General features: G+C 34.8%; 1 protein-coding gene across 9 annotated transcripts in view; it reads left to right on the top strand.

Annotated features, from left to right (window-relative positions):
• The window catches only part of ANO5 (anoctamin 5), a 102099-nt gene that overhangs the window by 1744 nt on the left and 87017 nt on the right, over positions 1–13338 (top strand). For 5 of the 9 annotated variants that reach the window (XM_082629103.1, XM_082629102.1, XM_082629098.1 and 2 more), the window contains exon 2: positions 9087–9121. In XM_082629103.1, coding sequence (XP_082485229.1) covers positions 9087–9121 — 35 coding nt within the window. Of the gene's footprint in view, positions 1–9086; positions 9131–13338 lie in introns of all 9 variants that reach the window. The other 4 variants (XM_082629100.1, XM_082629096.1, XM_082629099.1 and 1 more) reach the window with 1 other exon arrangement.

Genomic DNA, 13338 nt, shown 5'->3' with positions numbered 1-13338 from the left:
TATAAAACATTTTGGGGCCTCCCTGGTGGCGCAGTGGTTGAGAGTCCGCCTGCCGATGCAGGGGATGCGGGTTCGTGCCCCGGTCTGGGAGGATCCCATATGCCGCGGAGCGGCTGGGCCCGTGAGCCATGGCCGCTGGGCCTGCGCGTCCGGAGCCTGTGCTCCGCAACGGGAGAGGCCACAACAGTGAGAGGCCCGCATACCGCAAAAAGAAAAAAAAAAAAAAAAAAAAAAAAAAAAAAAAAAAAAAAACATTTTGAGAAACTGCCAAACTGTTTTCCAAGCGTCTGCATCATTTTTCATATTTTCACCAGTAATATATAACAGTTTCAATTTCTCCACATCTTCACTAACATTTGTTATCGTTTGTCTTTTTTATTTATAGCAACCCTAGTGGTTGTGAAATGCTATCTCAACGTGGTTTTGACTTACTTTGTTTCAGTGACTAAATGTGTTAAGTACCTTCTTCAATGCTTATTGACCATTCATATATCTTCATTGGAGAAATGTCTTCAGATCCTTTGCCCATTTAAAAAATTGAGTTATTTGCCTTTTAATTATTGTGTTGTAAGTGTACTTTATATATTCAGTGTATCTGATTTGCAAATACTTTCTTCCATTTGGTGGGTTCTCTTTCCATGTTCTTGATGGTGTCACTTGAAGCAACTCCCCTTTTTTTAAACAAAAAATAATTTAAAGATAGAGGGAAATGCAACTATTGAAAGCTTTAAACTTTGACTAACGGCTCTGCTAAATAATGCAGTAAACTTGTTAGGGAAAATGATTGATGTTCAGTGTGCAAAAGAAGTCAAATGTCTTTTAGACAAATAAAATTACAAGTCCTAGTCTGTACTTATTCAGTGGTTTCCTCCTTTGCAGAGAATTATTTCCTATTGTAATTTCAGTAATCTGAAGCTCTTAATAGATTTTTTTTTCATTTGAAGCATTCAGTATTTACTTATAATCAGTCCTTCTGAAGTAAAGCTATGAGAAATATATTCTTCATTGAAGGAAGAGTGGAGGGAAAAATGTGGAATATGTAACTTTATACATATAATGAAGGAAACAATATATCAATATGGCATTACAGAGATTGACCATTACTCTCTCTCAGATGTTAGAAGATCTAATTTAGCCTCAGGATAATTTTGCTTACTAGAATGTACACGTAAATCAGTGTTACTTGAGCTTGAGGTCATACTGAAGCTTCAGTCCATCCCAGAAAGGTTTTAGAACTTTTCCTGAAGTAATTTCAGTTCCCCTTTTCTTGGCAAAGACTTTTGTAATTGATTTATATTTCCTCTTGTTGTGATAAAAGCTTTGCCTCTGATTTGGGTGAAGGTAGGAGAAAAGGATATTAATGTGGAATACATGTATTTGATAGTTGGGTCTTATGAATGCATCCTGCCCAAATTCCTATAACCTGTTTTGTTCATAGATCCAGAATCCAAATAGCAAAGACAGTGGCATTGGTAAGAGCAGAGCCTAAGGAGCAGGGTGGTCCAGCCCACTCAGATGACTCTTATTTTTCTAAATGTCTTTCAATATGTTGATTAATTTGCTGAGTTGGTTTTCTTGCCCATTATTAGTATTTCTGTTACTTCTAGGGTTATATGAAAAGTGCATTGCAATGAGGATGTATTTTTTAACACTGACAGTCACGTGGATTTTTGGAAACCCAGTTCTAAATATATGTTTCTTTCTGGAGTTTAATGACACAGTTATGAAAACAAAAGTGTTGGTTGCAGAAGGCTGAACAATACTGGGTTCCACAGCATGAATTTTTGAGCTACTTTTATTCCTGTGTTTTAAAATATAAATGGATTTCTTAGAGTAAACTCCCCAATATAGGTAAGCTTGAATCTGTATTATGTAGTTCCTAAATCACCTTTGAAGAGTAAATATGAGAAAGTTAAACAATTGATTAACATGTGATAAAATTTCTTCCCGGAGAGAGAATGTTAACATTGTGTCTTTCAGACATAATAGATGTTTCTAGGATTTGTTATATTTTCTCAGTTTATTTTCTTAACAGTTGAACATTTAAGCAATCAGTGATCTCCAATTAGCTGTTTTCCCACAATCTAATAATTTTTAAAATGAAATTATAAGGGCAATGTGTAATAGACCATTTAAATAGTTATATAAAGAAACACTGCTAGTAAAATATCAATGTTGCTGAAATTGAACTATTGACTGGTTGACATCGTAAGGAAGTTCTGATTTGAAATATTCTTCCTTTGGCTGATTTATGACACATTCAGCATTGGAAAAGAAAGTTTAAGAGTTTAACATTGGAAAAGGCAGTTTTAAAATTGAATATAAAGTTGCTTGTGTCTTTACAACTACATCAAGCATTGTATTTAACCAAACCACCTATCCTTTAGTAATATGAATATTTGATTGCATATATGTTATTTTATGCTGCTGGAAGAAGTGTAAACTGAGAAGACCATTTGGTAAATGCAAGGGCTATTTTTGGGTTCTGGGTTTGCTGCAGTGTGTATTCTTAGTAATGTGCTTTCAGTGAAAACTCCAAGCTGTCTTTGGGCTGGCTTAAATTTTAGCTCATATTTTATGATTCTCCATAGTGATTGATATCAAACCCTTCGTAGTTCTGGTTTCTAGCCCACAGGAAAAGTACAGTTAATTCTATTGACTTTAGAGGAAGTTGCAGGAATAATGAGAAGCCGATCTAGAGTTGTTGGCTTCAAATCTTGCCTCTTCAGAGGGGCCTCTGTTTTGACAGAGGTTTGAAGATTATGCACAGTTTCTACATCTTTATACTCTGAGTGTGAAAGTGTATCTGAGTCTATGGCATGTGTGAACATGTGTGTGTGAGAGAGACAGAGTGAGAGTGAGTTAGTGAGCACTATGTGTCAGAGGGAGCATGGTGTGTGAGGAAATACATCTTCTTTAATCTTTCTGCTTTTCAGAAAGGGTTACGGTTTACAAAATGTGCTCTACCTGGCTCTCAGGGAGCTTGCAGTCTTGTGGAGGGAGGTATAATTGGGCTAGGTACCCACAAAGGGCTTAAGTTCAGGATGGTATGGGGGCAGGGAAGAGGCTAACTGTGGGGCAGATGAGGAGGTTTCAGGCAAGGCTTGAAAGGAGGATGTCAAAACCAATATAAAGTGAAAAATAAGCAAGAATTAGACAAAAAAGATACTGTTGGGGCTTCCCTGGTGGCGCAGTGGTTGAGAGTCTGCCTGCCGATGCAGGGGACGCGGGTTCGTGCCCCGGTCCGGGAGGATCCCATATGCCGCGGAGCGGCTGGGCCCGTGAGCCATGGCCGCTGAGCCTGCGTGTTCCGGAGCCTGTGCTCCGGCCACAACAGTGAGAGACCCGCGAACCGCAAAAAAAAAAAAAAAAAAAAAAAAAAGATACTGTTGTTAGATCCAGGGCGAGGAAGCAGCAAGTTGAAAGGTGAAAGCATAAGAGAGAACTAGTACGGACAGGAGATAATCTGGAGGAACTGTATTGACCCCTTTCCACATTCTCAAATAAATGCATTGCATCAAGTTCTGATAGCAGTTTGAAAATATTTTTTAACTAGGTGTTTTATGTTAAATGCAGCAAAAATAATTAGAGGAAGGAGGGGTTAATGCTTCCAGTTTTTCTACTTTCTTTTCTAAAATACAGAATTATAAAATACTCTATAACTCTAGCTTAAGGTGTGCATTTGTTTGCTCTGTGCTTGGAACTATATTTAGTTCTATGCACAGTAGTGACTGTTTTTGCCCTCAAGAAAATAACAGCCTCCTTACGTCAGTGTGCAAGTACAATACATTGAGAGACAAAGCATGTATTTCTTAGAATCCTGTTCCTTATCAACTCATTATAAGAGTTTGCTAGATTGGTTTCCTTTTTATTGGAAAGTCCAATGAGAGGTGGTCAAGACATTTTGGAATTTTGAGCTGTACATCTAGACAGTATTCATGGGTAAAACCCTTTGATGATGGTACTGTATAATATTTTATATTTTTCAAATAATTTTTACTTATATTTTTAATCTTTTAGATGAGAAAACTTGTACTCAGAAAAGTTGTGATATGGCTGTAGCTACAGTTTTTTAGTTTTCAAGCTTTGCTTATGCTAGCTATTAACTTTTTAATAGATCTTGCAACAAAAAGACCTGAATACAAAAGATATTCTTTCATCTTTATTCTGACACTCTAAAACTCATCCCAAAGAATTTTAAACAGTTCTGAAAATTAATAAAAGAATAGAATATATTCTAATAATATAGTAATATCAACAAGAATAACTAATATCCATTGATCACTTCTGTGCCAATGACTGCATGAAGCAATTTACACGCATATTTTTCATTTAATGCTTGCACATATCTTAGGAGATAGACATTAATGCCATTTATGTGATATTTGGTAACTCTGAATTTATGTCACATTCTTAAGTTGCAAGGAGGCAAGGAAATGTGTTTTTTTGTTTTTTGTTCTTTTTTTGCTAGAGCTCTTTGCTGTACCATAAAATTAGTATCTTGTTAGTAAAGAACAGGAAGAGAAAGGATATTTGTGGGGAGCCAGCAGCATCTGCTGTGTTAATTGCCCACCATTAATAATCTTCCCCATTTCATTAAATGAAATCTCGAATTGCTCAAACCTAGGAGTCTTTAATCTTCTTTGTCTCTCCACCTGCACATCTGAAATTTGATAGCAGTTTGTTTCCAATTTTTACTCAAATATCTAAAATCCATTTATGTGCCTTCATTTGCACTGTTCCAACTCCAGGCCAGACTGCCATCATCTCTTGTGATTCATTGCAGCAACCTCATAATTTGTTTCCTTTCTCCATTCTTACTTTCTTTTAACCCATTCTCCAGTCAGCAAGTAGTGCTTTTCATAAAATTTAAATGTAAATTCTATTTAAAAGCTTTTTTGTGGCTTACTGTTTCTCTTAGGAAAAAATACAGGCATACAAGGTCCTCCACAAACTGTCTCCCACTCCATGCCTGTCCAACATCTTCTCAGGCCTCTCTGCCATTTACCTACTCATCTCTAGCTTGACCTTCGTTTCTTTCAACACCTAAAACTGTTCCTGTCTTACAGCCTTTATGTGTTCTTATGTGACTTGTATCCTCTCAACTTTCACATCTCAGTATAAACATTACTCCCTCAGAGAGATTTTCTGAGTTTCTCATGTCTAACTTGCACCCCTCCCTGTTTCTCTCTCCCTCTCTCTTTGCTCTTTTTGTCTCTTTTATAGCATTTATCACAATTTTTGGCCTGTCTCTTCTACTGTACTGTAAATTTCTTAACAACAGAAAATCAATACATGTTAGCCATTATCACCACTGTCATTATCAGTATTATACTGACGATCAATGTCAAGAGCTGTGAAAAGTCTGAGGTTTTACTGTACATGGAAGTTAACCAAGTAGCCTGTTACAATTTCATGTTTACTGGTAGAAGATATGAGACACCTGGATCAGAGACAAAGGACAGTTTACTATTCACAGCATTAATGATAGGGTGAGTAGCAGTGTGTTGCAGTTTCCTGAGCCCAACTTGCCACAGATCAATGCAGAGAGGACCTGCACATTCGGTAGGTGGTTTGCAGTACAGGAGAGCAATCTGAGCTTAGGGAACTTGAGTCTTTTTTATTGGTCAGTAATTTGCCTTCCCTTTGCTCTGGAGGGAGACACTGATCCAGTCTTCCAAGACTGTAAGCAAATGTGTCCTTTGCTCCTGAAGGAGTCTCTATCTCTATCTCAACAAAGATCCTTGAAAAGATAATCCAGAAGGAAGGGAAGTCCGTGTCTCATTTGCAAGATGTGCAGAAACTTGAAAGACCCAAGGAGAATTGTATCCCAACAACAACTACCCTTAACTGTTCATCCCTAAGTAACATACTTTGGTTTTGCATAGCTAACTTTATATAACTGAAATATTACTAAATATTTCTGCCTTTTTTGCTGAACTATTTTTGGGAGATTTATCTATGTTTTTGCATGTAATTAAAATTAATTCACTTTTGTTGCTAACTATAAAATGTGGTATGATTATACCACATTGTATTGATCCATTTTTCTATTTCTGGATATTTGAGGTGATGTTGATTTTCTAGTTAACCCCAATAATACTGTTATGAACATTCTTGTACGTTCCCATAGTGCATGTATTTCTACTGAGTTTATACCTAAGATAGCATTTTTAAACTTTTTGATATCAGAACCGCTTTATACTCTTAAGAATCATTAGGAACTTCAAAGAGCTTTTGTGTATGTGAGTTAAGTTTACTGGTATTTACCAAGGATATACACTTTTCCACTTCTGTTCAACATAGTACTGGAAGTTCTACCCAGAACAGCTAGGCAAGAAAAAGGAATAAAAGACATCCAAATTGGAAAGGAAGAATTAAAAGTGCCTCTGTTCACAGATGATATGATCTTTTATTTAGCAAACCCTAAAGATTCCATAAAAAACCTGTTAGAACTATAAATGCAGTCAACATTTATAAAGTATCATAATATGAAGTCAACACACAAAAATCAGTTGCATTTTTATATATAAACAATGAACAATCTCAAAAGGAAATTAAGAAAAAATTTTTACATTAGTATCAAAAAGAATTAGATACTTAAGAATAAATTAACCAAGAATGTGATGACTTGTACAATTAAGACTACAAAACTTTGCTGAGAGAAATTTTAAAAGTCATAAATACATGCAAACATATCTCTTGTTCATGGATTAGAAGACTTAATATTATTGAGATGTCAATACCACCAAAGTGATTCATAGATTCAGTGCTATCTCTATCAAAGTTTTAATTATGTTTTTTGTAGAAATAGGAAAATCCATCCTAAAATTCATATGGACTCTAAAGGGACCCCAAATAGCCAATCAATCTTGAAAAAGAAGAACAAAGCTGGATGACTCACTGATTTCAAAATTAACTACAAAGCTACAGTTATCAAAATAGTATGGTACTGGTGTGAAGACAGATATATAGACCAATGGACTAGACTAGAGAGCCCAGAAATAAACTCTTGCGTGTATATGGTCAAATTATTTTTTACAATGGGGAAAGGTAAGTCTTTTCAATAAATGGTGCTGGGAAATTTGGATATCCATGTGCAAAAAAGTGAAGTTGGGTCCTTACCTAACACCATATACAGAAATTAACTCAGAATGGATCAAAGACCTAAATGTGAGACATAAAACTATAAAACTCTTAGAAGAAAACATAGGACAAAAGTTTCATGACATTGGATTTGACAGTGGTTTCTTGGATATGACACCAAAGGCACAGGCAAGAAAAGAAAAATAGACAAATTGACCTCACAAATATGAAAAAAATTGTGCCTCAAAACACACTGCAAGTAAAGTAAAAAGTCAAACCACAGAATGGGTTAAAATATGAGCAAATCATATATCTGATCCAGTTAGAGAACTCCTAAAAGTCAATGATAAAAAACCAAACAACCTGATTTAAAAATGGACAAAGGACTTGAATAGGCATTTCTATAAAGAAGGTAGAAAAATGGCCAAGAAGAACATGAAAAGATACTCAACATCATAATCATTAGGGGAATGCAAATCAAAACTACAAAGAGGTACCACCTCAAATCCATTAGGATGCCTACTATCAAAAAAAAAATACAAAAGTTGGAGAGGATGTGGAGTAATTGGAAACCTGGTGCACTCTTGGTGGAAATGTAAAATGGTACAGTATGGTGGTTCCTTAAAAAATTTAAAAAAAGAATTACCATATGATCTAGCAATTCCACCTAGTGTATATACCCAAAAGAATTGAAAGCAGGATCTTGGAGATATTTGTACACCCATGTAGATAGCAGCATTATTCACAGCAGCTAAATGTGGAAGCAACAGAAGTGTCCATCAGTGGATGAATGGGTAAGCAAAATGTGGCATACATATACAATGGAATATTATTCAACCTTAAAAAGCAGGAAATTCTGACATATGCTACAGCATTGATGAAACTTGGGGACATGCTATGTGAAATAAACCACTCACACAATGAAAAATACTACATGATTCCTCTTATATGTGGTACTTAGAGTAGTCAAAATCATAGAGACAGAAAGTAGAATGGTGGTTGCCTGGGGCTGGGAAAGGGGAGAATGAGGAGTTGGTAATGGGTATAGTGTTTCAGTTTTACAAGATGGAAAGAGTTCTGAGATGGATGTTGGTGATGGTTGCTCAATATTATGAATGAATTTAATACTGTTGAACTGTATGCTTGTTAATGGTTAATATGGTAAAATTTTATATTATGTGTATTGTATCACAATAAACAAAATTGGGAAAGAAAAGAAAACTATACAAATGGTAGGTTTATATTTTCTGTATTTTCAGAATATATACTAACATTTCGTAAAATTAGAGTTACTGTGGATGGCTCTTAAGTGGTAGCAATATTTTATTCCATTCTCATTGTGATTTTCTCCTCCAAGTTTTTGACTTGTGAAATATTTCTCAGTGTTTTGCAAATTGGAGTCCATAGAGAATAAGAATCAGAATTCTATATTTAACAGTTTTTAGCATCAGAAACTTATTTGAAGATGTATTTCAGTCCAAATGACTCAACACATAACTATCATGAAGATATCTGTGTCAGGAAAGTAATTTGGCCTATTTAAAACTGGTAGTCCTCTATTAGTACTTTACTTGTAACCAGTGTGGTTCAGTTCCAGGAAAACACACTGATAGAATAATAAATCTCACATGGTGAGAACTAACAGATAGGGATGGACATCCCTACTGAATGTTTTCCTCTCAGCAGTTGTGTGGCTATGGAATTACAACTGTATTAATCACAGTCAAGTTTATTTCTTGGTGGGTGAGATTATAACCTACACATTAGTATTTGATGATTTTCCTCTATATTATAGACAGTTTTTGGTGCTGAATTCTTTTGAGTTTATTTTGAACAACTTAGCTCCAGGAAGATCTCGGATGTTTTCTTCCAACATTATTTTCTTTGGACTTCTTTTGTTTAAATTTTGAATTCTTATTTTCTCCTTATGCAGACTTTTAACATACTGTGATTGGTTGGCCGTTTGAACATGATTTTGTTGTTGTTGTTGTTTAATTTAGAAAGAAGAGCCAGTGGAGAAAAACGTTTTTTTGAAGTAAGTGAGGTAAGTTAAATATATGTGTTAGCCTCCTATAAGTCAGAACAAAAAATTGAGCCAAGGTTAGAAATGCATTTCATATGAATACTTAGGTCTTTGTACTCCAGTTATTTACTCATACTACATTCTTAATGTTTTGTCCTCCAACATATTCATTTTTAAGTAAGTAAAGCAAGTTCCATGTTTCATGCAGATTTAACACTGAATCTTTCTGGATGTTATAAGGAAGCAACCATAAGTTAGGATTTGTTTTGAGGCTTTCTGTGAAATAAACTCAGAAATGCTGAGACTTGATGTGCAAGATAATAGTATTTGGCTTAATACTTTGCTTGCCTATAATGCAGGTATAATATTTGATAGCTTTTTTTGTTAAAGTTATTAGTAGTATGTGATTAGTACATTTTTACTGAGGTATAATTGACATATATTAATTTCAAGTATACAACATAATGATTCATATCTGTATACACTGAAATATCACCACAGTAAGTCTAATTACCATCCATCATCATACAAAGTCACAGATTTTTTTTTCTTGTGATGACAGCTTTTTTTTTTTAAACAGCTTCAGTGAAGGCTCCTATATTTTTATAAAGTCTTTATTGAATTTGTTACAATATTGCTTCTGTTTTATGCTTTGGTTTTTTGGCCTCGAGGCATGTGGGATCTTAGCTTCCCCCCAGGGATCGAACCCGCACCCCCTGCATTGGAAGGTGAAGTCTTAACCACTGGACCCCCAGGGAAGTCCCTTGTGATGATAGCTTTTAAGATTTATTCTCTTACCAACTTTCAAATATGCAATACAATACTATTGACTATAGTCACTTTGCTATAAATTACATCCCCACGACTTATTTGTAACTGAAAGTTTGTACCTCTTGACACCTTTCACCCATTTTGCCTACCTCCAGCCACCTCTCCTCTGGCAACCACCAGTCTGTTCTCTGTATTTGTAAGTTTTGTTCTATTTGTTCATTTGTTTTGTTTTTTAGACTCCACATATAAGTGAAATCATACAGTCTTTTGTCTTTCTCTGTCTGACTTATTTCACTTAGTGTAATACCCTCAAGGTCCATTGATGTAGCAATTGGCAAGATTTTATTCTTTTTTTATGACTAAGAAGTATTCCATTGCATATATATATATACATAAAAATCTATATATATAATATATATATATATATATATATATATATATATATACATCTTATTTATTAATCATCCATTCATGTATACTTAAGGTTGTTTCCATATTTTAGCTATTGTAAATAATGCTGCAGTGAATGTATGGGTGCATGTATCTTTTCAAATTAGTGTTTTCATATTCTTTGGATAAATAACCAGAAGTGGAATTGTCACATCCTGTGGTAGTTTTTAATTTTTTGAAGAATCTCCATACTCTTTCCCATGGTATCTGTACCAATTTATATTCCCACCAGCAGTGGACAGGGGTTCCCTTTTCTTTACATCCTTGCCAACACTTGTTATTTCTTGTCTTTCTGATGATAGCTATTCTGACAAGTGTGAGGTCATATCTCATTGTGGTTTTGATTTGCATTTCTCTGATGATTAATGATGCCAAATGTCTTTTCATGTGCCTGTTGGCCATCTGTATTTCTTTGGAAAAATGTTTACTCAGATCCTCTGCTCATATTTTTTAAACTGCATTATTTATTTTTTTGCTGTTGAGTTGTATGAGTTCCTTATATATCTTGGATATTAACCTCTTATTACTTATATGATTTGCAAATATTTTCTCACATTCAGTAGGCTGCATTTTCATTTTGTTAATGATTTCCTTTGATATGCAGAAACTTTTTAGTTTGTTGTAATCCTGCTTGTTTATTTTTGCTTTTCTTGCATTTGCTTTTGGAGTCAGATCCAAAAATTATCTCTAAGACTGATGTCAAGGAGCTTACCACCTATATATTTTTTTCTAGGGTTTTATGGTTTAAGGTCTTACATTTAATTCTTTAATCCATTTTGCATTAATTTTTGTGTATGGTGTAAGATAGTGATCTAGTTACATTATTTTGCATGTGACTGTCCAGTGTCCCCAACAGCCCTTATTGAAGGAGACACTATCCTTTCCACATTGTATTTTCTTGGCTCCTTTGTCATAAATTAATTAACCATATACGTGGGTTTATTTTTGGGCTCTCTATTCTGTTCTATTCATCTATGTTTCTGTGTTTATATCAATACCATTATGTTTTGATTACTATATCTTTATAATATAGTTTGAAATCAGGAAGCATGATGCCTCCAGATTTGGTCTTCTTTCTCAAGATTAGTTTGTTATTCAGGGTCTTTTGTGGGTCCAGACAAATTTTAGGATTGTTTGTTCAGTTCTGTGAAAAATGCCATTGGAATTATGATGGATTGAATTAATCTGTAGATTGCTTTGGGTAATATGGACATTTTAACAATATTAATCTTCCAGTCCATGAACATGGATATCTTTCTATTGTTTTGTGTTCTCTTCAGTTGCTTTCATCAGTGTGTTACAGGTCTTTCACCTCCTTGGTTAAATTTATTCCTAAGTATTTTATTCTTTTTGATGCAATTATAAATGGGATTACTTTCTTAATTTCTCTTTATGAGAACTCATTGTTAGTGTATAGAAATGCAACTAATATTTATGTATTGATTTTTTTAACATCTTTATTGAAGTATAATGGCTTTACAATGGTGTGTTAGTTTCTGCTTTATAACAAAGTGAATCAGCTATATATATACATATATCCCCATATCACTTCCCTCTTGCATCTCCCTCCCTCTGTCCCACCCTCCCTATCCCACCCCTCTAGGTGGTGACAAAGCACTGAGCTGATCTCCCTGTGTTATGTGGCTGCTTCCCACTAGCTATTGATTTTACATTTGGTAGTGTATATAAGTCCATGCCACTCTCTCATTTTGTCCCAGCTTACCCTCCCACCTCCCCATGTCCTCAAGTCCATTCTCTAGTAGGTCTGCATCTTTATTCCTGTCCTGCCCCTAGGTTCTTCATAACCTTTTTTTTTTATGTTCCATGTATATGTGTTAGCATATGGTATTTGTTTTTCTCTTTCTGACTTACTTCACTCTGTATGACAGACTCTAGGTCCATCCACCTCACTAAAAATAACTCAATTTCGTTTCTTTTTATGGCTGAGTAATATTCCATTGTATATATGTGCCACATCTTCTTTATCCATTCATCCGATGATGGACACTTAGGTTGCTTCCATCTCCTGGCTATTGTAAATAGAGCTGCAGTGAACATTGTGGTACATGAGTCATGTGTATTCATTTTATACCCTGCAATTTTACAAAATTTAATAATTAGTTCTAACAGTTCTTTGGTGGAGTCTTCAGGGTTTCGGTTATATAAACTCATGTCATCTGTGAATAGTGACAGTTTTACTTTTCCTTTCCAATTTGTAGGCCTTTTATTTATTTTTCTTGCCTAATTGATCTGGCAAGCCAATACTATGTTGGCTGAAAGTGGCAAGAGTGGACATCCTTTTCTTGTTCCTGATCTTACAGGAAAAGCTGAAAGCTGTTTAGTATGATGTTAGCTGAGGGCTTGTCATATATAGCCTTTATTATGGTGATATATGTTCCCTCTATACCCACTTTGTTGAGAGTTTTTAATCATAAATGGATGTCGAATTTTGTCAAATGGTTTTTCTATATCTTATTATTTTTATCTTTGATATGACCATATGACTTTTATCTTTTGTTTTGTCAATGTGCTGTATTATGTTGATTGATTTGCTGATGTTGAACCATCCTTGCATCCCTGGAATCAATTTCCACTTGATCATGGTATATGATCCTTTTAATGTATTTTTGAATTTTGCTTGCTAATATTTTGTTGAGGATATTTTCATCTGTGTTCAAGAGGTGTATTAGCCTGTAATTTTCTTTTTTTTTCTTGGTGGTGTCCTTGTCTGGTTTTGTTATCAGGCTAATGCTGGCCTCATAAAATGAGTTTGGAAATGTTTCCTCTTCTTCAATTTTTTGGAAGAGTTTGAGAATGATAGATATTAAATTTTCTTTGAATGTTTGGTAGAATTCTCCAGTGAAGCCATCTGGTCCTGGAATTTTGTTTGTGGAGAAGTTTTTGATCACTTATTCAATTTCCTTATTAGTAATCAGTCTGTTCAGACTTTCTATTTCTTTCTGATTCAGTCTTGAAAGATTGTATGTTTCTAGGAATTTGTCCAACTC

Source organism: Mesoplodon mirus, assembly GCF_964341445.2.
Source record: "Mesoplodon mirus genome assembly, chromosome: 7".
NCBI classification, from domain to species: Eukaryota; Metazoa; Chordata; class Mammalia; order Artiodactyla; family Ziphiidae; genus Mesoplodon; species Mesoplodon mirus.
Note: the sequence above shows the minus strand (reverse complement) of the source record. Positions and strands in the feature narration are given on the sequence as shown.